Below are 26797 nucleotides of genomic sequence, written 5' to 3'. Positions count from 1 at the left end.
TGTGTTAGGGAAGGAAATTTCACCAGTGCACAGACAGTGAAGAATTATGTTCTGAACTGCTGGGAGTAAGTGGGAGAATATTTTACAAAATAATCAGTTTATTGTATGATTCAGCAAAGTCTGCAGGCCAAACTGAACTGGATGTGCAAGTTTTAAGTTCTCTTGAATTTGGAGAACCTTGAGCTCCATCTTGGAGAAAAGGCAGTTGTAATCAAATGCTGACAAGACCAATGTCCCCTGGTTTTGTGAGGCTATCCAACATTCCCTGTCCAAGCTCACTTGCAAACAATGAAATAATTTCATTACTTCCAGCTGTAACAGCCAAATCATATGCTGATTGTCCTCTTGTATTCTTCTTTTTAATACTTGCATTGCAGCTGTAAGTAAAGAACAGATTGTTTTAAACTACTTAAATTCATTCCAAGTTACTGGAATTAGCTGAGTTGCTTCTATGTAGGCACTGACGTGGAGTCGCTTAGACTTTCTGGATGCCTCTTCCTGCAAGGCCAGCTGTGAGGGGGCAGCACTGAGTGTTGGGCAGGCTCTTGTCCATCACCACTGCTGCTAGATCTGTGCAGGTACACTGGGTGGATGCCCAGCTGCAGCACTTACCGTAACAGGGCTTGGATACATTCCTTTCCCTCCAGTCCAAGCAGAACTGCCTCATGCAGAGCGGTGTTGTTGTGCCTGCAGGGAAGGAGTCAGCAATGTACTTCTTTGCTAAGGAAACCCTGGTATGCAAGGAAATGTTACAACAGATTAAACTAAGGAAAATTAATAGGAATAGAATATACAAGAAGTTGCACTGATTTCTTTTGTGTGCTTCGATGTGGTTTAGTGTATTAAGTTGAAGTTGATGGGAAAGAAATTAAATAGAACAGTAGATTTTCTAATTGAAACGATACAGGTACATTTTTGCTAAAGACCCAAGGCAGAGAGCCACAGCTCACTTACAGTCCTGACTGCTGGTCAATGTCAGCACCTTTCTGTACAAGAAGAGAGATCACTTCTGCATGCCTGTTAAGGACAGCCACCGTCAGAGCAGGTCGGTCCTCAGTGTTGGTGCAGTTTGGGTCAGCTCCCTAGAACGTGCAGGAGGAAGGTAAGCTGTTACAAGCCGTATTTTTCCACTGGGCTTTCACATTAATATGTTACATCAATTTATACTGGCAAGTGGTCTCTATTTTCAGGACAGAATATCCAAATTGTATTATTGACTCTTCATGTTCTGTCTGAAAACTGTCGTCTCCTAGCTCAGAACCAGAGTACGTGTATGCAACAAGGGCAGTCCAAACAGATTCCTGCAGTCAAGCTGCACTTACTCTACAGCCAAAAAGCAGAGGATGTGTGCTTTGTTTCTTTTCTGCGTAAAGGACTCTACCTCCAACACTCATTTTTTCTTTCTATGTGGCCTGGTGAAACCTAGAGGAGAATGCCTTACGAACCCGCTAAATAGAAATCTGGGGACAAATAATATAAATGTAAAGTAGACGTTTCTCATTTAAAATGTTCCTGACGATGGTTGTACTGTGAGGAAGCACCTCCTAAGTGTGAAGTTGAAATCATGTGCCAGGCTAATATTCATGCAGTAAGTGGCCAAAGATTTATAAGGTGGAATGGTAACTTACTTCACTAAGCAACTGTTCTATCAAGGTGATTCTTCCTTTCCCATTTGTACCCAATTCATCCAGTAGTTGCTGGGACTCTGGCTGCGGAAACACAGGAAACTCCCTTACGTTTCACATAGTGGAAATACAAGTAGGATATCTGCATTTGGATGATGATTGGGAAATGCACGCAAAATGTTGTTGAGGGAAGACTGCAGTATAGCTGAGCCTGCATTACCTCAGACCCTTCTGTGGGAATTTCTTTCTGACTCTGAACAAATGTTGGATAACCCAGGCTAATATCTCACTACTCAAGTCTTGATTGTAAACAGATCTGCAAATGATTAGCTTTACATCAATACACCTGTCCAGAGCTGGACAGAGACTTTCTCATAACAGTCAAATTAAACACAGCATTAGTTCTTTCCTATAGAATCAAAGTCTGAAGCTTCCAGAACTTGTGGGAGCATGTTACTTACAAAATGTTACAGAACTTATTTAACTAAATATTTAACAATACCGACACCTTTTTCATTTTCTTTCCACCCTTTCACTTTCTTCCCCCCTTTTCAAAAGCCCACGCACTTGACAAACCATTTTCATCTCTGGACTCACATCGCAAAGCTTTACATCTTCCACCTATTGAGTAGGCTGAGTGATCCAAGCACAGATAACTGCACATTTCCCTCTTGAAATAATGAATATAAGAGTAGGCAGTGCTTCCTGAGTGCTTGGTCTCTAGTGGAAATAGAGGTTTGCTTTTTGCATTAGAGAATGCCTTAGCCATCTGGCATCTCAGCTTGATGGGAAAACTGAACTAATTTAAAACTTGTTGCATAGGTTACGTAACATGTCTTGTTTGCAGTTAGACTTCATACAGCAGCTACAGCACAGGGGATGTTCTGTAGGGTCAGAACCTGGAGGCAACATCGAGGGAAGATGGTAATGCCTCCATCAGATGTTGCTTTTTAGAAAAACCTATAAGAAATCATTCTGCAACAGTATTTACCACTGTGTCATTAAGACAGAATGAATCCAAAACCAGGAATAGTCTCATTAAGCTTTTGGTAGGAAGACAGCTTGACCATTTTCAGTTTTGAAATAAAGGTCAGCCATCAATTTTCAGCTTTTGAATTAAGTTAGACTTCTGTCTCCTTCCTGCCAACTCCATTTCCCCATGTCAGCTTTCTATTTTTATCCTTGGGTGCCCTTTTTCTTGTTAGTGCTGCTCCATATCTAGTTTTTCCTGTACCAGCAGAAGATACGTACCAGGAGATTATCTTCTTTTTCTGTGAGTGTTCTTGATTTTGTTCTCTTTATTTTGCCTCTTGAATATGAAAGATTATGATCTTCTTTGCCTACCAGAAAGGGAAATGAGCAAACAATTCAAAACAGAGTCAGTATCCTAACAAGAACTCAGGGAAAAAGTCTGGAAATAATTGATCCAAAAATATTTCATTTTGTGCTGAAATGAAAGTGATATTTATCAGTTTTCTACAAGAGAAAGTGATGAAACGTTTGTTGCAGATCAGACTGGTTTTAACAAAAGGTTTGCACTCGAGCAGACTTAAAAACTTGCTGTTTTGAAATGAAGATTCAGTGAAATATGGAGTTGGAGTGTTTGAATCTCTTAGCTAGCTGCAGCTATTCATTGAGTTTGACTCGGATTAATTGTTTTGACTAAAAGCCTTAACAATTCTTTCAATGCTTTTTAGTTCCCAAATACTTGAGAACAAGACTAGAGGACATTGAGAATATATATGTACATCCAGTGTTTTTAAAATATATATGCCTCTGTGCAGGAGGGCATTGGAAGATGGAAGTTAAGTGTCTCTGAAAACTAGGTCTATAGTTAATGTATTTCATTTCTTATGTTTGCCAAACATACCAAGGCTGAAGTCCCTGGCAGAGCTCAAATGTAGAGATATATTGGCTCCTATTGGAAAACAATACACAAAGCAGCTGCAGTTTTCATCACTAGAATAAAAACATTGCTGTGGCCACAGTTCATTGGCCTTTCCAGCTGTTCTCTGGCTATGAGGCAGACCTGTGAGCTTTTGACAGTCTCCATTGCTGAAATCACAACTCAAACAGAATTTGACACTTGAAGATCAAATTAAGGTACAGAATGTGCACCTTATGTATGTTTGCCTGTCCCAGAATCTATTCTATTCTATTAGAATAGAATTCTAATAGAATTCTATTCTAAGCAGCAGTTCCTTATTCTTGACTGCAATATTTATATCACAATGACAGGAGTAAAGATTCTTACCAGAACTAGGCTGACTGCCATCCTGTTCATCTCTGCCCTCTGTTACGCTGGTCAGGTAATGATTATTGAACTTGACTGGTTTGGTATAAACACCCTGTAGAATGATCAAATGCAGGAAGTTAATCAGATTATGCTATTACAAACTTTGTAGCACAAAAACAGTGGTGTTGCACATTTGAAAAAAACAGCAAACAAGTAGGCTTTCAATATCAGTCTCAGATTACATGATTATCTGGAATTGAACTGTTTTCTGGCAAGATAATGCACTGTTTCTTTCTAAACTATGTGATAGTGTCTTCTGATTTAAAAAAAAAAAAAGCTATACAACTTCACTTATTGAAATGAAGATTCTTGTCCAAATGAAAGTGCCTCTGCCAGCTGAAAGATCTGATTCATTCCTCACTTGTGAAATGCTGTGATACAGCTTCTCAGGCTGAGCTCTTGAAGATTCTACACAGGAGACAGAGTCTGAATTTTGAATCTTTGAGATGGCAGATTTCCATCTTTGAAAAGCTGGTTTTTGTAACGCGGTGATTCTGGAGGTAGGGATTTTGAGTGTTTGAATAGTATTATAGGAGATCTGGTAAATCTCCAAACTACTGAACATTATTATTAACTGTGTTGCTGAAGAGCACAATATGTAGATGGAAGAAGGTTCTAAGATAAGGTGCTAAGAGGTGCTAGAATGACTGAATATCGTCACTAGGAAGAAAAATGTAAATATTAATAGTAAACTAACAAAATGCAAAATGATAGCAACACGACTGTGAAGTCTGGCTTTATCAGATAAAGATACCTGTTGAACCAGCTTCAAAAGAAAACAAAGAAGATTCCTTTCTCTGAGGTGAAGAATTAACATCCTCTGAACAAAATAATACCTTGTTTAGACCTGAATTTAAAATATATCAATGTTACCCTGACTGCTCTAGCAACAACTTTACACCAGCTGCCTGATGACAGGCCTCATCCCCCAAACTGACCTTGTTAATAGCAAGAGCATAATTTAACGTAATAGTGACTTGATGGTCGTTCTCATGGATGGTAGCAGAAGTAATCTGCAGGGAAAGAGCAACCAGGCAACTGTTAATATCTCTTACAAAAGATACATAACGAGTCATGGCAATGGGCTGTCAGTATCTACTGTGGAGCCAATACATAAAATCACACATTACTTTTATCTGTTTCTAATACAATATGAATGCTTCCTATTTAACTGAGCAAAGAAAAGGTAATATTTTGAGTAGCTGGGAACGTCAGAATGACTGAAATGCCAAATGTCTGTGTTCCGTAAGAGTACAGTCAATTTCAACCTAGATTTTGCAGTTGCATGGAAGGTCGTGTTGTTAAGATTCTTTATGCCAAGAGAAATGACTGCTGCTTTAGTTGTATCAGTCTGTAGAAGTGCCATCTGTCACAAAACATTGGCAACTTTGAAAAAAAAAAAAAAAAAAAGTTGAGAGGGTACTGCTTACAAAAAGGTCTTGAAGTCACTTATATGTAAGCTCACAGGGGATTGTAAAGAATTGAAATGAATGTGATACGGTAATATTGCAGCAGACTGAGAATTTTAAGATAAGGTTGGTTATGTTTCCAATCTTCATTACAACTGAGAAAGAGGCTCAGATAGTTGGCATCTACTTTGTATAACTTCTGTTATTTTTGGGGACAGTGGTTTCAACATATTAGAATGACAAAAGCCCAGGAAAGCAGCAGTAGGCAACTAGGGCTTTCTGATGTCACTAGCAAAGGAAACAAGTTGCAGTGGATCTCTACCTCACCTGCTGTACCACCTTTATCAAACACATCTTTTATATTTATAGTTGCATTACAGTTTCTGAACATGTTGGTCTACCAAATATGTCTCAGTGGGTATACAGCTCAGGTACAAAATATCTGATAGGTTGCTAAACCTTCCAAAAAAGGAACTCTTGCCAAATAACAAGATTTCTCACTTCAGTATTCATGAGCTTTTTTATAGCAATTTCTATGTGCTATACTTGTTTTCTTCATTTTTGTGTCATATATCAGTCAGGACAGGACAAGATGCATTGAGTTTGAACTGGAACAAGGTCAGACACAGAAAAGTTTTCCGGTAGCTGTGCCAGTTTAAGGAATTCCTAACCATACCTCTGCCTTCATCCCACCTCCATCTGCTTGCTGCCAACTTTCTTTTATATTAGTACTGATGTTTTTTCTTCCCAGATAGTTTTAGCCTAGGTCACTTTGTTGATCCAGTCCACGGGACATTGTCATTACCACTTGTGCTGGCATCACCTAGGAGCAGTTGTGTTGGCTTCACCTAGGAAAGCCTTCATTCAGGGAGGAAGCAACTCCTTAATCCAGCAGGAACTGCCAAAGAAAGCAATACAGCACCACAGCTGAACTGCAAAGGATAATTGACTGCAGAAAAGGACCGCCTCGGGCAATTGTGAAATCTCCATTGTTGGTGAGTTTTAAAAGCTTCAAAACAAACATCTGTCAGGCAAAGTTTAGACAGAGTTGAACCTCCCTCAGGACAGGGACCAAGTGGTCTCTGCCATTCAAGCTGTGTTGTCTAGGACTCTTTAGGAAGAGCCTCCAATTTCTACTTTCTTGCTGTTACAATCTAATCATTTTAATGCACTTGGGTGCACTGAAGGCCCTATCTCTGGTATGAAAAGAATTCACCGTTCCACTGCTGATACAGTTTATCCTCAAAGTAGGCTATATAACCACAGAGAATTACTGCTATCTGCTGGTGTAATGCAGCTTTGAGCAGGGGCAAGCATATCACCTAAATGCTGTTTCTAGTAGGGCTCATTTAACTGAACAACTACAGAGATGTCTGTGGTCTCTTCTTGATTGCCTGCTCTGGGATTCTGTAAAAGCAGCTGAGCAAGAGCCTTCTGGCTTCTGTCACTTCTCTAACTGAAAAGAGACTGCTATAGGCAGAAATAAACATTCAGTGACAGACTAAGTGAAAAATGGAACAACAAAAACAATCTCCACATAGAAACGGGTCAAGGTCTAAAGAAAACTGAGATGCTTACTCCAGTGTTTGTCTAGCAGCCAGAATAATCTTTTCATGATGCTTTGGATTGGAAGATATTACTCCTACCTTTCCCATTCGAGGTTCTCCAACCAGTGCTCTGAATTCAAGGTTGTTCTGAGCATAGCTTCTAAGGTGAGCACAAATGTGATCCAGCTGTTTTCTCCAGTAGCCTGATGAGAGAGAGTTAAGCAGGAGAAACATCCCTGACATTATGATTAGTATTTCTTCTACTCATCTGATAATTTATTTTAAATATAGAAGATTTTCACAGAAACATAAAAAAGGACTGAATTTTTCTTCAGAAGATGTAACTGATCAAGTAAGTTATACTCTTTAAAAAAAAAAAAAAGGTGGAATACTGTCTCATCCATAAGATATAATTCATTCTTAGGGCAGCTCTTTTCACAACAAAATCATGTCTCAGAGTTCTTTGGAATCAAGACTGGCCCTGTGCAAAGAAGAAACTTTTGATTTCAGGATGAAAGTACAATAGTACAACTAGCAACGTTTTTGAACGGATTTTTAGTTGATTTGAGGTCACTGACAGCTAACAATAAGACAAATCTGAAAGCTGCAGACGTAGTAATGGAGCCTAAATGGCATCCTGCTCTATGTAACTCAATCTCCAAATACATGCATTTCAATTATGTATGGGAGAGTGTATGAAAAGCTTAAGCATTCCCATTTTTTTTGCCTCTCCAAATCTCTAGAACATATTTGGTCTATATAAGGAAGCTTTCACTGGGTGACAGCATATAGTCCCGTTGATGCATGTACTTTCAAGCCCTTCATTCATTAAGCTTACCACCAAGGTAAAAGAACAGCATAAAAAGTTGATGTGACAGACATTGATTTTTTCAGAATGAAATACATTCCTCAGCCCTTGGCAGGCTCTAATGGAGAATGTAGCTTTAACACAGCTGTCTGTTCTAAAGTCAGATAAAAATTAGCAAATCTGGGGTTGCTCAAAAGCAGTTCAGAATTTCTTCTCAATCTTTCCTAGTGAAAGTTGTTCTCTCACGAGTCAAAAGCTGCACCACTAATGGCCAGTCCTTTATTATCTCTGATTAAATTAAGCTCTCTGACATGCTGAGTTAAGTCAGATGCTGTCTTTCCTACAGTGATGTCACCAAGATAAAATGTCACATTTTAGAGCCAAAGCGTAAGGAAGCTGCAGTACTGATACAGCAGTGTCTGTATGGACAGTCTCTGCAATGAGTGATGTACTGATACCTCGGGGCTGTAAGATGGAGACTGCTAGAGCTCTCAATGTTTTTACCAACCCGATCTTTGTAATGCTTTTAAGAGTCTCTTTCCCTAGTTTAGTTTATTTTTCTTCTAAAATGTCTGTTTATTTCACAACACCATTCCACACAAATTCTTCACATAGACAAGCCTCATATCATATTTTTCAAGAACTAACCCTCAGTGCCTCAGAATTCTGTTCAGTAACATTCCTAACAGGCTCCATTGCTGTACTCCTTGAACCTATCTTTCACCGTGGAATAGGATTTGTTCACTGGTTTCCAGCCCAGATACAGGGCACATTTGTCCCTAGTCTTTTAGGATCTGAGGTAATCAAACTATTAGCACTAGGAAGACTGCTCCGGGCTCATTAGCTACAATTTTATTATTGCTGACACGCTTTCTTTTAGCTATTATGGCGATTGGTGATTGGATTGATTTACAAGAGACTGGTTGGAAGACAGACTTGTAAGGATGTCAGTCAGTGATGGCCCATGGCATAGACTGTCAGCTATTGAATTAAAACAAAGTCATATGTCAGGGCTTTGTTTTGAATAAGAGTTGTTGTTCACGATCACATAAAATCAAAGCTCTTGCTAACCTTTTCCAGGACTTATAGCTGTCAGGAGAGGCTTACGATCACTCATCTTTTGCAGCTTTTCTTTGTGTAAAACCAGCTCAAGTTCCTTCTTTTCCAGCAGTTTGCTAGATGGGTAAAAAAGTCCAACGGTTTGGGTTCCTTTATCTTCTGTTTCTTTTAGTTCTGTTCTTGATTTGGAGAAGGAAGTAGGAAGAGGCTGCCAGGCAATTTGAGCTTGAAGTGATTTAGGCTGTACAGGGTGGAGAGGAAGAAAAAGTCTAATGTAATTAGATAGCTTACAGCTAAAACAGTATAAAAATTGTAAAAGAATGACAAAGCTAGAAGGGAGAGTTATTAACAATTGTTGGTTACAGTTATCAGTCAGTAACAATGATGCAATTTATCACAAATATTCGAGAAAGAAAAACTCTTTGTGACTGTCAGCAGAATCAGGTCACTTAGTTGGCCTTGCTGATTTTCAAGGCAGAGTCACACATTCATGAAGCAGTGCCTTATATTAGCAGGACGCAAATAATTTACAAGTACTAAGATAAAAGACTTTTGAAAAGCTGCTTGTTTCTCATTTTGATATTTAAATAAGACTGGATTAAAGCCTTTGGCTAAGTCCACATTTATGAAGAAGATAGTTATCAGTAGAAATATGGTTGGTTTTGCTCTCGGCGTGCTCACAGAGCACAACATCTCAAAAAGGAAGTGCATAGAGTTAGGTTAGTCTGCTGTTGGTGTAGATCAGTACGTCTTTTAGCCATATTCAAGCCTGGCTTTGAATTTCTGTGTGTCTTACCTCAGAAAATCTCAGCGAGTCTCCAGAATCCATGAGAACTCCATTTTGAGAACTCAACCTTGATGGGGGCTCTATGTAAACACCACAGGACCCACAGAACCGAGCGTATGGACGAGTTTTTGTACCACACTTGTAACAAGTAAAGTAGCATGGCAGAGGGTCAGGCTGGAAAGTTTAACGAGACACTTGTGACTACAGAAATACAACACACAGTTTGGGAGAGGAGAGCTATTACGTGAATTAAAAGGCAGTAAAATAACACTATCTAAAGCTATTAGATTAGAAACATTAACCAAGATACCAGATGACTAACGCTGGTAGATACAAGACTGACTCTTCAGCAATCTCAGCGCCACCATATGGAGAGAAACGTGTTTTCCGACAGATCTAGTCCAACTCCCCTGCAATGAACAGGGACACCTACAGGTAGGTCAGGTTGCACAGAGCCCTGTACACCCTGACCTTGAATGTTTGCAGGGATAGGACTTCCACCACCTCTCTGGGGAACTTGTTCTTCTGCCTCACCACCCTTACTGTAAAAAAAAAAAAAACAAAAAAAAAAAAACAAAAAAAAAACAACTTCTTTCTTATATCCAATCTCCCTCCTTTTAGTTTGAAACCTATCACAACAGACTCTGCTGAAGAGCCTGGCCTCTTCTTTCTTACAGCCCTCCTTCGGCTACCGAAAGACCGCTCTCAGGTCTACCTGGAGCCTTCTCTTTCTTCCTCAGGCTGAACAGCCCTAGCTCTCAGCCCATCCTTGTGTTAAGGGTGTTCCATTTCTTGGATCGTTTGTGTGGCCCTCCTGTGGATGTGCTCCAACAGATCCACATCTCTCCTGTGCTGAGGACTCCACATCTGGACACAGCACTCCAGGTGAGGTCTCACAGCTCAGAGCAGAGGGGCAGGATCACCTCCCTCACCCTGCTGGGCACACTTCTTTTGATGCAGCCCAGGATACAGTTGACTTTCTGGGCTGTGTGGGCACATTGTGGGCTCCTGTTCAGCTGCAACCCACCAGAATGCCCCAGTTCCTTTTCAACAGAGCTGCACTCTATCCTTACATCCCTCAGCTTGTGCTGATAGTAGGGGTTGCCATGGCCCAGGTGCAAGACCTTGACCTTGTTGAATTTCATGAGGTTTTCCTGGGCCAACTGCCAGAGCCCATCTGAGTTTCTCTGAATGGCATCTCATTCTTTGGGTCTGTCAACTATATCACACAGCTTGGTGTCATACACAAATTTGCTGAGGATGCACTTGATCCCACTGTTGATGTCACTGATGAAGATATTAAAGAGTAGTGGTCCTGGTACTGACCCCCTGTGTTTGCATATAGGGGAATGTTTTCAGTTTTATGTAGACTCAGCTCACAGAAACAAACAAAAAAGTATTATACTCTGGGAAAATAATCTTACCTTGAAATGCTATATTAATAAAATACACGCTGAAAGAAACTGTTCATATTGATTGTACCATGCAAAAATTTTACTGAGCATTCATTGAGAATGTATTTCTCTTTACTTAAGGCCTTCAGCCAAAACAGTTGCATGCATCATCTCATCTCTGGTAGCTGCCTGAATAGACAGATGATCATAGCCCAGGATGTAGGAGAACTTGAGTTATTTTAGTGTATGCTTTAACTCTTAATGAATAAGTTACTTTGGCAGAGTGCGTGGCTACTGCATCTCAACAGAGGGAGTAAGGTGATGCTCGCTGATCCATGGCAATTTATTTACATCTCTAAACTCTTTAGTCATTGACTAAAGTGGAGTCAAGATATAACCTCAGCCTTTATTTTTTCTTTATCCTGTGTGCTTTAAGCGTTTTGATAGTAGTAACTATGTGCTATCTGACAAGAGCTTTGCAAAGAGAAAATTGTAATTGCTGCAGCTCACAGATGAGCGAAAACAGATTTGTCAACAAAAAGACCAGCGTACCTTGGCTCCACACCAGTCACAGAAACGTGCATCACAGTGGTTCACACGATTGCATTTTGAGCAGAATACTGTCTTCCCTTGCTGACTGGTGTAAGGTGGGGGAGGATCTCTTCCCAACGTGGGCTAATAAAACAAGGTAAGCATTAGGTAGAAAACAGTTCTTACAAAGAAAAGTTCAATGGCTAAATAAGGTGAAACAGGAAAGCAAGCTGTGTTGATAACATAAAATTCAGCCTAAAGGAATTATTTCAACATAGAATAAGCAACAGACTGACTTTGCTCTAACTTGCCACTTTTTTATTTGCAAAGCCACAATAAAATGTATTAATTAATTTACTGTTTGTTTTAGTACAAAATAGTGCAAAAAAAAATCTTTTGCAATCTTGTTCTTTTACAGTGCATGCTTATTATATGGCCCCATGCATAAGTATATTTGGAATCGACAAGGAGGTTTCTCTCCTGGTAAACATGTACTTTGAAATCCAAAACACAAGAGTTATTTTTCTCAATACCTTTTAAAAGCTTTCTTGGAGTATGTTAGGAAAGTGTGTTCAGACAGCGAATTTTCACTCAGCTGATATCTGCCACGTGGATATTTTTTTGCACACATTTACCTCATACAAGTTATATATTACCTACTTTTTCAACTACAATTTACTTACACGGTATGCAAAAGAAAGATTTTTTTTTTTCATCTGAAACTTCCAGAGGCTGAACATAGATCCTAACTAGGACAAATAGGCATAAAATGTTTTATTAGGTTTTGCTTCAGGGAACTAACAAGTCTAAACATGTTCTACATCTAAATTATTTAACAATCATAAATAGCAATATCAGTATTATTACTAATGATCAGTTAATCAGTTATTCAGGAATTACTCTTGGTTATCACCAATCAATATTAACAGTAAAGTTTGTAGAACATTGATGATTAAATGAGCATTTAACTTTCTTTCTTGGCTATTACAGAGCTCATTGTTCAAGTCACATGCCCAACTTTATGAAGTTACACATTAATGCCTACATTCAGTGAAGCAGTTAAACACATGATCTTAGGTAAGTAAGTACAGATTCCTACTGAAGTTCACTTTGAAGTGACACCTCACTGGCTGTACCAGAGACCTTTGCATCTAGCTACTGATGGTTTTAAAACTCAGGATGTTGCCATAACGATCAGATTTTTACTTGCAAATTGTTTGTTCTCTCGTTTCTACTTGAGAATCTGAAGAAGTGAAATATATCCTAAGCTTTTCATACAATATTTCTCTCTTCCAAAGTAAAACTAAAATTCTTCCAAGGTATTCAATAAGCAATCTAAAATGAGACCTGAAGCAAACATCAATTTTAGAGGGAACAGTTACTTTTCTTTTTTTTGTGTGCAGAGTCAGCACCAAATACAAACATGGGAACTTCATCTACATAGGGGCAGCAGCAAATGGAGATAAGAAAAATAATGTAAAAGGCGATTTTGTTTTCACAAAGTAACTTAAATCACTGAGAACGATCTTCTTCTAGTTCTCTATTGCAATTAAAAATAATTTGAATACCAGCAGGACTCCCATGGAGTCACAGCTACCTGTTTTTAAAGAGCATCCTGAGTTTTGACAATGGCATTTCCAGTCCTGATTTCCACAGGAGAAATTTGAAAGTATAGGATACATTTGCATAATGCTGAGCTTGTCCTTTGTGATGGTGCATCTGTGGGAGTACTGATCCACAATATGGCATGTGGGTGGGATCCTCTGCCTTTGTAACATAGGCACACAGGGACATGAACTTCTGCTTTGAAAAGCAAATAATTTTATGGTTTGATTTCAGTAATGCTACCGCAGCCGATACAAGCCTTACCATCTGTGTTTCAGGCAGTTTGCTTTCACAGGTCACGCAATGTTTAAGGTGAAGAGGATTTCCTGTACCACATGCCTGACAAATTACTTTGCCCTTTTAAATAAAGAAAGAATACATTTCATACAGTATTTGAAAACAGTGAACAACAATCATAGCAAGAGGACTTTATCTTAGAAATTGCTGTGCTTATTCAGCTCTGCAAGTAGAAGAGAGACTAAGTCTGTGCTGTGGGCTTCAGATTTTTGTTAAGCTGTATTGCCTGATTGTCACACATCTGCATATCTTTGTGCCAGTTTTATTTTATTTAATCTACGGTACAAGACACTCGAAATCCAGTATCAATACCTGCAGACCCTTCAAATCATTAGTGTCAGCTTGTTCAGTCACTGCACTCATGCACAACAGAGGCAGCCATATTTGCAAGGAAAAAACAAAAACCTTGTTTTGTCGATTGTGTGTTCCTGTGCTTGTCAGCCCTGCCTCAGGGGCTGCTTCACAGGGCTGCTAGGAACTTTTATTCCACTTTATTCTTAGCTTAAAGCCCTCCTTATCTGGTCAGCCTGATAAAGATATTTTGCTAGCCAAGATACCCTTGCCCTGTTTAATGAGGTGGATCCCATTTCTTTTAAGGAAATGTTGATCCTCAAGCAAGGTCCTGTAATCATAGAAACTAAAGCCTTTTTGTCAATAGCTCCACAACCAATTGCTGATGTGTAATATCAGTCCCCACTTCACAACCTATTCCCTCAGCAGCACGACTGAGGAAGGTTCCCATGGTCCACATGCCCGCACGTGGGGAGTATTTTGTAGGGCCAATTTTGTCCAGTTAAAGCTATCAGTACTTTCAGATCACTGACCAAGACCGCCCTGATCCTTCCAGCTGACCTCTACTGACCACTCACAATCACATGAGGTAAGCAGAGTAATCAGAATATACTTAATACACTTTATTGATAAGATGATCCATACTAAATACAGTTCCATGCATTCCTGTCATTGGGGCTTCTACCTCAGGTGCTCTTCAGCGTGCTTTCCTGAGCTGATGTGTTTTTGTCTTTAATAATTATTCCCATTCAAGCTTTTTTAACCCTACTAACTCTTAATGCTGCTTTAAGGTATTTCACGTTAGATTCAAAATATTCATAGAGTTGTCACCTGTTAAAGAAGTGCATGCCAGGAGTTAAATTACTGAGTTGTTATATTTATTCTCAGTTACCTTAAAGCAGGTGTTGGTTTGGGGCTGCAGTTGTGGATCTATTGGTGACTCACACACAATGCAGGTGGGCGTATTCATTGGCACGAGATGTTTGCATTCAAGACATGGTGCCATCTGAAAGAAAAAATGTATCACATCTTATTAAGGAGATCATTAATGTTATCATGAGATCATTAATGATACTGTGACAGTTTGCCACAATATTGTCATTAATGTCACAATATTGTATTTTCTATATCTTGCTCATTAGAGTTTCTATCAGCAGCAAAGTCAGTGGACTGACAGCAAAAAACAAAAGTTGACATTGATCATAGAGAATGCTTTACTGATACGTGTGCCAGAAAGGTGCTAAGTTACTTCACAGTCAATTTAAGTGCTATCATAATGTGTGTAGGCAGCTCAAGTCATTGTAACTATGAACTACAGAGGTGCTCAATATTTTCAGTCATCTCTTGAAACTACAGCATTGTCTCAGACAAGACATCTTTCTGAGGATACAGGAGGAAAAAAACACCATTGACTCATTAGATAGGATTATTATCTCCTGGGAAGAGCTTATGGAATACAGTTATAGACATAACTGCAAAAACTCAGAGTGTTCTGACATACACACCACTGTTCAAATCTTCAGGCATATTAGATGGATCTTCTACAGCTGTGGCATAGACACTAGCTACTAGCTAACTAACCTCACTAGTTAGCACTGAAATAAGATGCATATGCAGCTCCTGAAGATGCAGTCGTTGTTGCAGGACGAGGAGGAATCTGAATTTGGTGATGTTTCCTGGCACAAGTGAATAAAATACAATTTACTTTTATAAAGTTGTCCTTATTAAAATATGTGGCACCTGCAGCAATCCAGTCAATTTTGCCCTCCATTGAATAACTACTTTGGTCCCACTGCTGAAATTTCCAAACAAAATGAGAAAAAGAACTTCTCCAATGAAAGAGTGACTAAACAACGAACATGTAATTTGCTGAGGAAGTTCCTCCACAGAGGATGCATTGTGTTACGATGTTTTGCTGACCTGTGCTCCTTCAGGGGATGGGAAGCGGCGCACTGTCATGGGTGGGATAGGAGAGCCACATTCCTGGCAGAAGTGAGCCGAGGGGTCAGACAGGCGAGGTGCAGAGCAGTATGCACATCTGAAAACAACAGCAAGCTGGCTGATCTTGTTTTGGTGACGTACTGGTGCGTAACAGTGAAAAATCTGGAACCATTTGTGTCTGGACTTGGGCCACTGATTTGTAAATTGTGGCTCCTAGTCTATGGTGGCTCACCAGGCCGTTCCCCAGTGTCTTTTGCAGGAGGCTGAACAATGAAGAGCTTTGCAAGGTGGAAGCTCTCTGGCTGCTGCTACAAAGTTTCATGATTTTTACTCACCATATAAGGTCTACTGATACCTGAGCTGTGTCACCTACTGTATCTGTTTTGCTTTTCTAATTTATAGTAGAGTCTCACAGCATCATCAACTTGGATGTTGGAAGCAATTGCTCTGTTTCTTTCTAAGGACAAAGATGTCAATGGAAGTCATTCACCTGAGAAAATCTCTCTCTCTCTGGATCCTTGCCACCTGTGTGCTTGCTAGGCTCTTCCGGCTGGGCACTGCAGAACTGGCAAACTGAAATAGAGGTAATTCTTTTGCATTAATTAATGTTTGCCAAATGCATACAGAATGCACATAAATGCATCTAGCTAATACAGCTAAAGACATGTGATTTGAGACAAAGTGCATTGAAACATACTGCTTTAAGGAATATCTAATACATTTCCCATTAGCTGTATTGGTGACCCAGAGATTCTTAAAAAAAAAATAAATTGTCACATCCAAGACAGGATGTTTAAATCTTAGGTTTTAAACATTTGTTAATTGCAGTTTCAGTAATGTATTAGAAAGGGATTTGTAACAGTGCAGGCATTGGTAATTTGTCATGCTTGGTTTTGTCTGTACTGATAACTGCTTTCCTACTGAAGTGTGCCTTTACCCATAACTTTAAATCAGTACTGTACAGTGCAGCCAAAGGCACTAGTTTCTGAGAGGTTGTATAAAAATGATCACAGATTTTCACATCTTTCTCTTTTCTGGACAGACTTGTGCAGTTTTCCTCCATGCCCCTTTCCTTGCCTGTAAGGACTCTGTTGGTAGTGCTGAGGAATCCTCTCCATACCCTGCTGTTCCCAAAGGGCTGCTCAGGAGCTGTGGTCCTTGCAGGGGCTTGTGCTCAATCTTTCTTTCTGTCTCCAAGTCTAAAATCAAAGACTTATTATTCTACTGGTATTCACTTCATACGGTTAACGTATATGTCAATATGACTATTTCATATTCTCAAATTTTAAATTTCAATAGGCAAGCATATTTCTAGTCATTCATACCTGATTTTCACATCCATATTCTGGGTTAAAACAAACTGTGTGGAATTACAGGAAATTAAACTAGAAGAAACCTCTTTCCTTTCCAAAAGAGCTTCCTTTTATATTTTCCTCAATTTAGTTTTTTTTTCCTTCCTGCATTTCAAAAACCAAGAGTAAAATGCACAAACATTAATGTGATTCCCTGCTCTTGAACACTTCCATTGTTGTTAGCACAGGCTAACAGCCTTTATGTATAAAAATCCATCAAGCTTTCATTTCTGCTTTGTGGATTTATTTAAAATCTTACTGCAAATAAATTTGCAATCCCGTCAATTTAATGTCATTTTCTTGTACAAGATTGAGCCTTTTTATGTTGCTCAGAAATGAATCACATTTTTTTTCTTTTTAATAAGCAACCTGGTATGTATAGAAGGCAATTTTTGTTCCCTATGTGCAGTGTTGAGAAATGGAAATTGGATTTCTCAGAAGATGTTTTGTCCACTGGGATGTTTTTTAGAATTATCTATATTTTAACGATGACATTAGGTGAAAATCTTGCACTGTATTTTCAGCTAAGAGAAAAAAAAGTCTATTCTGATTTCCTGCAGCAATACCATACCTTGAAATTCCCGGGGTGATTCACTCCAGGCAGGCTTGATTTCCACATCCAGACCATTTTTCTTTAGTTTTGTAGTAAACATTTCATCTTCCTTCTCCTAAGAAGTGATTTCATTTGGAATACTTAGGATTGGTTGCTTTTTGTTCTAATCCTTGCTGTAGTTATTTGTTATGATTTTAAAGGCATATAATTAAAGTATTTATTTTCATTGTAAGCATTTGAAAAATTTAGAGGATAAATATATTTTAAGTATATTTAACCCAAATTGGTCATGACAGAACAGTGAGAAGAGAAAAAAACATTTCATTTTATAAATTTCATTTTATAAAAAGGATTGAGGCTGCAAAGATGAGCAACAGGGAAAATAAAATATGTAAAAAATACAGGCAGCCAAGGTTTAATCTCTGCACTATCATACATCAAACTTTCTATATCCAGACAAGAGATTACAATTGCTAAAACTTGCCTGTGTTGTGACATCTTTTAGGAACTTCTTGTCATCGTCTTCCATAGAGAAGAGGATGTTTGGTTGCTTGTACTCTACTCGAAACACCTTTGTTACAACAGCACTCTCCCTGCAGTCCCTGAAAGTCAATGAATAAACTATTAATGAATAAAAAGCATTATGAGAAAGCAACCCAGAAATCTCCTGGCCAGGGAGATTGCTGCCTCTTGTTTGCTAAGTACAAACTTCATTAAACGGCATGGCTTCAAGCCACTGCTGCTTTTTGTCCCATCCAGAACAGAAATAAATTAGACCAGGATACTTACTTGGTAACTGCAAGAGCCTTGACTGTTATTTTCCCAACTGGTAACGTGATAGGACTGTTATACTTAAAAGTGTTATGCTCTCCATAGCCAGGTTTCCTAAAAAGTTCTGGTTTACTTCCATCTAAAGTGTAATAAATAGAGACCTCAGGTGTATCTGAACAACACAGAAAAAGTAATTAGCCAAACTGTGCAGGAACTGGAAAAAAAACCAAACATCATCTCTACAACTCTGGAAATATCCAGTACCGTGCTTGATTTTTTCACATAATGAAGCAATTACATAAAAGTTGAGAACAAAACTGTCCTAAGACTAGCTGTTGAGAGCACTAATATACTAAAATAACCCTGGGTCAGTAATATTGTTTGCATGTAAAAAAAAAATGCTGGTGCAAGTATATTGGGTGTACCCAAATAGGTAATATTGCAGGGTACTTAAGGAAGATCATAAACTGCAACAGGCTGCCCAAGGAGGCTGTGGATGCCCCATCCCTGGAGGCATCCAAGGCCAGGCTGGATGTGGTTTTGGGCAGCCTGGTCTGCTGGTTGGCGACCTGCACACAGCAGGGGGTGGAACTGGATGATCATTGTGGTTCTTTTCAATACAGGCCATTCTGTGATCCTATGATAAAGATCGCAAAGACCACAATCATCTGCAAACAACGGCATGGAGATTAAGGTTCAAACGATCGCATAACAAAAGGTTCTACGGAGGCAAAGCTGCAGTTCGTACCTGACTTTATTTCTAGCCGAGTGCTGGTGTCTATCCGGTGCTTGGCCCGCCCTGGAAGAGGGCTCCGAAGGGGTATGACCTGCGGCACCGACACAGAGCCCGCCGTCATCCTTCTCAGTGGTGATCTCTAAACCGGAACGACAACAGAAAAGCAGACGATGATTTTTCTTGACAACAGTGCGGTCTGAGCCTACGCGTCCCGCTGCTCGGCAACCGGCACCGTCGCGCGCAAGTGACGTCATCTCAACGCGCCGCCGCGACCCGCCGCTCGGCAACGGGTCCTCGCCGCGCCCCGATGACGTCATCTCCCCGCGCAAGCCGAGTCCGCCGTCATGGCGGAGGTAAAGGTGAAGCCGGAGGTTCCCGACCCCGTGGACATAGAGAGCAGGTGCGCTGGGCCGGGCCCCGGCCCTCTGTGCTCGGGAGAGGCTTCGTGGTGCTGGGGAAGCGGGGAGCGGCGGGGCTCGGTGCGTTGCTGTTGAGAAGAGGCTAAAAGTTAAGTGGAGCAGCAGCGCTGTCAGGAAGAGCTGAGGCCGTTTCTCCATGAGATGGAGAGGCGTCTTGGTAGGAAGCGGGGCCGGGCGCTGTGTGTCCTCATTGGCAGTGGCTGAGAAGCGGTTCGTCCTTACTTCTTCTGGGCTGTTCTTTTCTTTTCCTTCCGTCCCGGCTCTGATAACCTTTCAAGGGACTGGTTTGAGGCGCAACAGTCTTTGGTTCCCAAACTGCTTCTCTCCTTCCCCAGGATCATCGAGCTGTGCCACCAGTTCCCTCACGGCATCACGGACCAGGTGATCCAAAATGACATGCCCCACATGGAGGCCCAGCAGCGAGCCATGGCCATCAACAGGCTGCTCTCCATGGTAGGGTGCTCCCCACTCCCTCGCGTTGCTTCAGCCTGAGGCTCTCTCGATGTGAGTGGGCTGCATGGTAGCACCCAGCCCGGCAGGACTAGGAAGTTCATCTTGGATTTTGTGTCATTTGCCGTAATTGGCAGTTTTCGCAGCTTAATTTTGGTTCTCGTAACCACTTGTGATCACCGTGACCACTTGTAGTGCTCACCATAACCTGTTAAAATATATCTCAGAACGTACTGATTCCATCCTGTAATACAAAGTTAACATCTGTTGTGTGAATAATTGGCCTCTGTGAGGCATTCTCAAACCTGGCTGGCAGTTTTCTGGTGATCTCTACAAAACTGAGAACATAACAAACAAAATAAGAACCCCCATCTCTTCCACTGGAAATCAGAATTGTTTAATGTTCCTGTCCAGTAGAGCTCTCACTTGATATCTGGGTGTAAATGAGCGCTTTGGTGGGAAGTATACAAGAGCTCGATGTCCCCTGTACAAGGTGAAAGTTAGGAGAAACAATGGGAAGTGCCAGTGTTGTGGGAAGAGGCTGGAACTGTATTTGTTATTTCTGATAGCTAATGATAAATGGATGGTCATAGGGGAAAGATAATATCCTCAAGGATACTGTTGTGTCTAGCAGTTAGAAGTGTTGTTTTTCTCTTTTCTTTATTCAGCTGATAGAAAGTAAATGTATTTTCTTTGCAAGTTGAGATTTTTTGCCACGTTCTGAAAACAAGCAGTTAGAAGGAAAGTTAATGTGCTGCGCCTATTTCCCACAGGGGCAACTGGACCTTCTCAGGAGCAGTTCAGGTCTCCTGTATAGAATCAAAGAGTCTCAAAATGCAAGGTAAGCCTTGTGCTTATGGAATAAATACTTGGACACAGTTGTGCAACTGACATGCAGCATTGTTGGGAGTGCAGTAAGGAATTTAACATGGGCTCTATGATAAGGAGGTTACAGACTTTAATTGCTTGATACGCTTAATTCCCCTGAGTCAATCCTGAAAACTGTTCTATGATTTCTGCTGCACAGAGGCTACCGTGAGGCTCCAGCTGTAAATTACTAGCAGAATTCTTCATCTGGCAAAGCGATCTGTGTGAGCAGATGTGTATGCTCACATGAAACCCAGCTGCAGCTTGGCCACAGCATCTACAACTGTAGTTCTGTGGTCTTCCTCAGCACTTGCAGCAGTTCCAGAAGACCACTTGATCTGTTGTTGATGCTCTTTATTTGATTTATTAAAATGTACCTTCAAAAAAGTCATGTTTTGTGATGCCTATGTGAATCTGAGTAGATGTCAGGATTTACTTCTAGAAGGAAACGGCCTTCAAAATTATCTTCTGTGCACGCACCTCAACTTCTCTTTCCAATGCAGTAGAAAAAGATTCCTGAGTTCAGGCTTAGTGAAGTCTCAGGCCAGTGAAAAGGCATGTTGTGGAGCTTGGAGCACTCTGCTGTCCCCTTGTTAGGACAGTTGATCCTGAATTATGCGCTGAGTGTTTGGCATTGTGCAGTTGTGTTAATATATGACTCCAAACTTCTCATTGTTAAGAGAAGTTGAGTGAATCCTGCTTACCCTCATTTTTAATTACTAATATTATTTTTTTTTCAACTGTGCTGTTTTCTCTTTACTGTGGCTTCTCACTGGCAAGCTCAGAATGATCCAGAGAGATTTGGTGTCATGTATTTTATTTGCTAGTGGCTGGTTTATTGTGTAGGGCTTCTTTCTGCCTTTGTGTGTTGTGGTTTTTTTCATTGAATTTGTTTTTGCTTTAAAATAAATCCACCCTCTTTCAAACTTTAAAAAAAAATCCCGTTGTCTGTTCTACTCCACAGTAAAATGAAAGGCTCTGACAATCAGGAGAAGCTGGTTTACCAAATTATAGAAGATGCAGGCAACAAAGGTAGTTTAAATAAACTATAATGGTGAATGGTAGTAACTTTGTTTATGGAACTTTCTCCATCCAAACTTTTAAATTCTTGTCCAGGCAGTACAGATATAAAATAAAGAGTACACTTAACAACTCTGTAGCTGATGTTCCATGTGTCTGCTTATTAAAAACAAAGGAAGACATATTTTTCTATTAAAACAACAAATTCTCTGGTCTGACCTTTTGGGACCTCTTTCAAAATATGAAGTTTTAGAATATGAATTATGGCTTATTTATGGGACTGTGAAACAGAGGAATCTGTACAAACACTCACTAGTTAAAAGACAACATTATATCTCTGCTGGATTTAGTAACTGCACTAACAGCAGAAACCACTGCTAGCAACAAGGCTTTCTTAGGAATCTCTGCACTTCTGTCGAGAGAGAGCTGGTAGAAGTAGCTGTAATGTTTAAAGCGAGCATGGATACTAAATGTGCAAGAACAATTCTGTGAGGCCAAATGAGGTGTATGTATAAGAGCTCCCAGAGGTGGAGATGGTGACTGTGGTGAGCTTTTTCTTCTGTTTTATCAGGTGATTTTTATTTCGTCCTCTTTTTCCCCTTCCCTCCCTTTTGCTGAGGGTGGTAGGATTGGAGATGCATCCTTTGGCTGAGAGAAAAAAATACCTGCTTCTCATAATTCATTTCTGTTCATTTCTGCTTCTTAAACAGGTATTTGGAGCAGGGACATTAGATACAAAAGTAATTTGCCTTTAACGGAGATCAACAAGATACTGAAAAACTTGGAAAGCAAGAAACTAATTAAAGCAGTTAAATCTGTGGCAGTGAGTAGTTTGTGACTTGTTGTTTTTTATAACATTTTCAAATGTTTGCTACATGCTGTATTTGTTTGAATGTGAAACAGGGAGCAGAGAAACCTTGTTCTGCTTCCAGCTTTGTCGCTGCACGTGTACCAGCACTTCACTCTTAACACTTACAATGTATGTTTGAGGTGTGCCAGATCCAAGAGGCTTTAATTTTTAATAAATAATAAACATACTACTAGCAAAAGAATTAATAATGTAAGTAATAAATACATCACTACTAATATACTGCTCTATTACTGTTCACACTACAGTTAATGACATACCATTATTATCAAATCAACAGCTTCAGTGCTCTTAATTAGACGAAACTGTTGTCATGGTTCTGTTCCCTTTTCTCTGCTATTCCATATGCATTCTTGAGGACATAAAACCTACTCAAGAGCCTGGGTTGTTTGAAACTTTTGCTTCCAGCATCCCAGTGGGCTTTTAGGTTTATAGGTCAGCAGCTCTGCTGTCTGCAGGCATCCACACTCCTGCCATCTGCACATCCTCCCTCTGTTGATTGCTGACTTGTGTTTGTACTGAATTCTTTTCTGTTTCTTGACTGGGTTTTCTACCATCTACCTACCATCTTCATCCACTGTTTCCATCTAAATCAGCAACCTGCTTATGAGTACTTTGTCTCCCTGGGTCCCAGTTTTGCTATGTTTATACCAGAAGGTGGTATCTCTTAAACCAATACTTAAGCATTTGTAGCTGTGTATGGTAGCAGTGATACAGTTACATACCCGCAGGTGCCATTGTAAGGTGGTTCTTCTCTGAAGATCCCTGAGCAGCCTTCAGTTATCTGATCGATACTGGACATCTGTTGTCTGAAAGGTGTTAAAACATTTGATTCTTAGTCTTGGTTGTTCTATTTTGTTCCAGTTACTCAAGCACTTTCATATCTTACATGCAAATAGTCCACATACCAGAACAGGGCTATTCTTTTCAGTACTTTTGTCATTCTGTTGTAATGCTTATGCAGCATCCTGCTCTGCCTTACCTGCTTAATTGCAAATCATTGGCATGTGCATATTATTTGGGCACTCTTCTGGTTTTCAGCTCAGGTCCTGTCTTGTTGCAGAGCCTGTTGCATACTAGCAATGTATGTCCATTCTCTGTATGTCCATCTTATCTAGGAGTTGAACACATCAATCCAGGTGACTCAAGCTATCATTACTGTGTCTTAGATTTTACTTTCATCTATTCAGAGCTGTGTGCTTTCTCTACCAGGCATCCAAGAAGAAGGTGTATATGCTGTATAACCTGCAGCCTGACCGATCAGTGACCGGTGGGGCCTGGTACAGTGACCAAGACTTTGAGTCTGAATTTGTGGAGGTGTTAAATCAACAGTGTTTTAAATTTCTACAGAGTAAGGTGAGAGCCACTACTAAATCGATCCTCCATCTGTATTTGCAAGTAATTCTTTTATTTCTAAAGTCAGTGACAGACGAGGCTTAAGTTTCCCATAGTGCTTTCTGTAAGCGTTACACTGTTTTGTACCCTTTACAGTGGGTGGAATCTTCCTTCTCCAAACTGCAGTGACAAGCTAGGCAGCAAAGGCACAGGACCAAAAGAAAAAACAACAGCAAAAGTCACTTTCTTTTTTTTTCTCAAAGCTCTCATTTCTGAGAGGGTAAAAGGCACCAGGCAGTCAGCTCTGCCTGGAAGACAATCTCCTCTAGTATGGCTGAGGGAAAAGCCCTCTACATTATTTACTAGATTGACTATTTACACAGATTTACTACCTAAATCTGTTCTACACTAAACAGATGGCAGCATTTTTCTGTTTCATTAAAAATATTTTAAGCAACACCAGCTACAGCAGAAACACTTTTTTTTTTTTTGCCAAGAGAACAAAAATGCAGATATTCCTTCATATCAATAATATATATTAATATATTAATATAATTAATATCAATTAAAAAAAAGTAATTTTACTGTGTAAATTTTGTGTCATATTCAGTGTAAAGTTATGTTTGGATGTGCACTTTGTTATCTCGCTTACATCAGTCCTGAAGACATAATTTTAAATGATTTAAAAAAAAAAAACAACCAACATGTCTCAGAAATGGTTTGCAAAACAACGCTTTGCTCTCTGCCCAGAACTGAGCTGTGAAGAAAGCCCTGGCAGTGAGTGCTGACTACAACTTGTCTTTGTGTTTTTTCCCTCAGGCAGAAGCAGCTCGAGAGAGCAAACAGAACCCCATGATACAGAGGAACAGCTCATTCGCCTCCTCCCATGAGGTGTGGAAATACATCTGTGAGCTGGGTATCAGTAAGGTCAGCATAAATTAATCTTTCTGCCCAGAATTGTCAGTATATGACTAGCTATAGGAGCTAGGTTCTGCAAGTTTGGTGAGTGCTCCAGTTCCCTGCAGTTACTGCAGTGGAGGTGGACTTGGCTGCTTTTTTGCTTCTTCAGGATTGCCAGTGGTGCTGTATGGGATTCGAGGATAGCCCGTACATGTGGGTTTTCAAAGACATGTCAGAGCTTTCACAGCCTGAGGCCATTGTTGGTCACCACCAACAGGCTTTGGTATTCTTGTCTTTTTTTTTTCCACAACTTTTTTGTTGTAGGATGAGAAATACATCATGCTAAGATAATGTAGATGCCTGAGGTGCATAGGAAAGTTCTTTTGGGCTAGTCAAGGCTAATGCAACCCAAAAAGTCTTGGGAGGGAAGGCGTTTGTTTGCTTTTCTTTTTGTATCTACACAACCTGATCAGGTGCCCAGTAAGAGCTGTACCTGCATCTGGGACAAATTAGAAGGGCTCCTCTAAGCATTTGTTACTTGTGGGGGTTTGCTCTTGTTTCCCCATCACAGAACTTAGTGGCATATGTCTTCCCTATATTTAATTGTTTCTTAGGTAGAATTGTCTATGGAAGACATTGAAACCATTTTAAATACACTAATATACGATGGAAAAGTGGAGATGACTATTATTGCTGCCAAGGAAGGGACAGTAGGCAGTGTGGACGGACAGATGAAGTTGTACAGAGCTGTTAGTCCTCTCATACAACCCACTGGATTAGTCAGGACGCCCTGCGGACTCTGTCCAGTAAGTAACAAATTCTGTACATGAATAGTGGTGCGTGACCATCTGAAGGGCTGTATCCAGAACGTGCAGCTGGTGTGAATGAAGGTTATGCCTGTGAGTGATTCTTGTGGGTTTCCAAGCCAAGTATGCTCGTGATGCTCATGAGCATCATTGGTGATGCTTTAACTATGGTGTACAGGGCAGAGCCTTTGGCCCAGGCCATGTCTATGATTTCCCACTTACATGCTGACTCTTTCCTTTACTGTGTTACAGAGTGCTTTCAAATTCAGCCTGTTCTAAAATATAACTTTTTATTATCTGACCTTGTGTTCTTTGCCTATTTATGTCTTTTTTTTTAAAAGCTAACTTACATCTGTCTAGCATTTGGCCTCTTCTGCAAAGATCATGAGTTTTGATTCATAGGTAAAATTTGCCAGATGTGTCTGTTGCATCATTTATGACAGTGGGATCTGTTTTGCTTTCTTGTGCTCACGTTGCTCTTCCTCAGAGCTGGCACTGAACTTCCTAGACTTTGTTCTTAGCTAGACTACTGCTTTTCTACTTAGAATAGAGAGTCATGAGGTGTGCTACTTGTAGTGAACTCATGCTTGCTGTATACAGTTACTGTACTGACACAGGTCTTTCTTTCCCAGGTTTTTGATGATTGCCATGAAGGTGGTGAGATTTCTCCATCTAACTGTATTTATATGACAGAATGGCTGGAGTTTTAGAGTGAAAGAAATCTGTAAACTCGATCCATTCTTCACAGCTAAGATGACAAAGCAGCTTCTAAATTCGTGAGCAACTTCAAGATGTGAAGTTCCTTTGCCTTTTTAAAGTAAACTTAATGCTGCATCATTAGTTTGTGTGAGCAGTCCTGTAAATGGACTGAAAATCAAACCAGCACCGAAGATCAAGGCTGAAGTGAAAACATAGATCCCATCTTGTACAAAATGCGGGTGCGTGACTTGAGAAGTGCCACAGAACAGCTGTGTGGTGCTGCATCACACTTAAGGATTGTGTTGAGTACTCAACAGGCACTTTGAAAGAAAATAAGTCATCGGCTGATCAGAAAAATTTGCTGTTGAGCATTGCCAAGAATTAGATCCTGAACTTTGCTTTCAGACAGCGCTGGTGGGAGCTTAAGTCCT

At 40.1% G+C, this 26797-nt stretch overlaps 2 protein-coding genes across 3 annotated transcripts; one reads left to right on the top strand and one right to left on the bottom strand.

Moving 5' to 3' along the window:
* Window positions 1-211: 211 nt before the first annotated feature.
* Window positions 212-19123, bottom strand: DZANK1 (double zinc ribbon and ankyrin repeat domains 1; the record flags this gene model as incomplete). Its single annotated transcript, XM_079550488.1, has 20 exons — window positions 212-377; window positions 613-687; window positions 955-1082; window positions 1629-1709; window positions 2877-2965; window positions 3880-3973; window positions 4860-4934; window positions 6977-7080; window positions 8757-8985; window positions 9541-9705; window positions 11478-11600; window positions 13326-13418; window positions 14542-14655; window positions 15570-15687; window positions 16081-16163; window positions 16668-16789; window positions 17514-17610; window positions 17980-18097; window positions 18285-18405; window positions 19015-19123. 20 exons carry the CDS (start codon window positions 19121-19123, stop codon window positions 212-214), a joined length of 2304 nt encoding a protein of 767 aa, XP_079406614.1.
* A 223-nt stretch (window positions 19124-19346) lies between these two features.
* On the top strand, window positions 19347-26377 carry POLR3F (RNA polymerase III subunit F; the record flags this gene model as incomplete). 2 transcript variants are annotated; one of them, XM_079550038.1, is made up of 9 exons in its annotated part: window positions 19347-19402; window positions 19757-19874; window positions 20645-20712; window positions 21703-21770; window positions 22469-22581; window positions 23839-23982; window positions 24781-24888; window positions 25476-25667; window positions 26300-26377. In XM_079550038.1, 9 exons carry the CDS (start codon window positions 19347-19349, stop codon window positions 26375-26377), a joined length of 945 nt encoding a protein of 314 aa, XP_079406164.1. The 2 variants fall into 2 exon arrangements, with proteins under 2 accessions (XP_079406164.1, XP_079406165.1); XM_079550039.1 differs by lacking the exon at window positions 23839-23982.
* Window positions 26378-26797: the final 420 nt, after the last annotated feature.

This window comes from Tetrao urogallus (genome assembly GCF_951394365.1).
Source record: "Tetrao urogallus genome assembly, chromosome: 2".
NCBI lineage: Eukaryota > Metazoa > Chordata > Aves > Galliformes > Phasianidae > Tetrao > Tetrao urogallus.
Note: the sequence above shows the minus strand (reverse complement) of the source record. Positions and strands in the feature narration are given on the sequence as shown.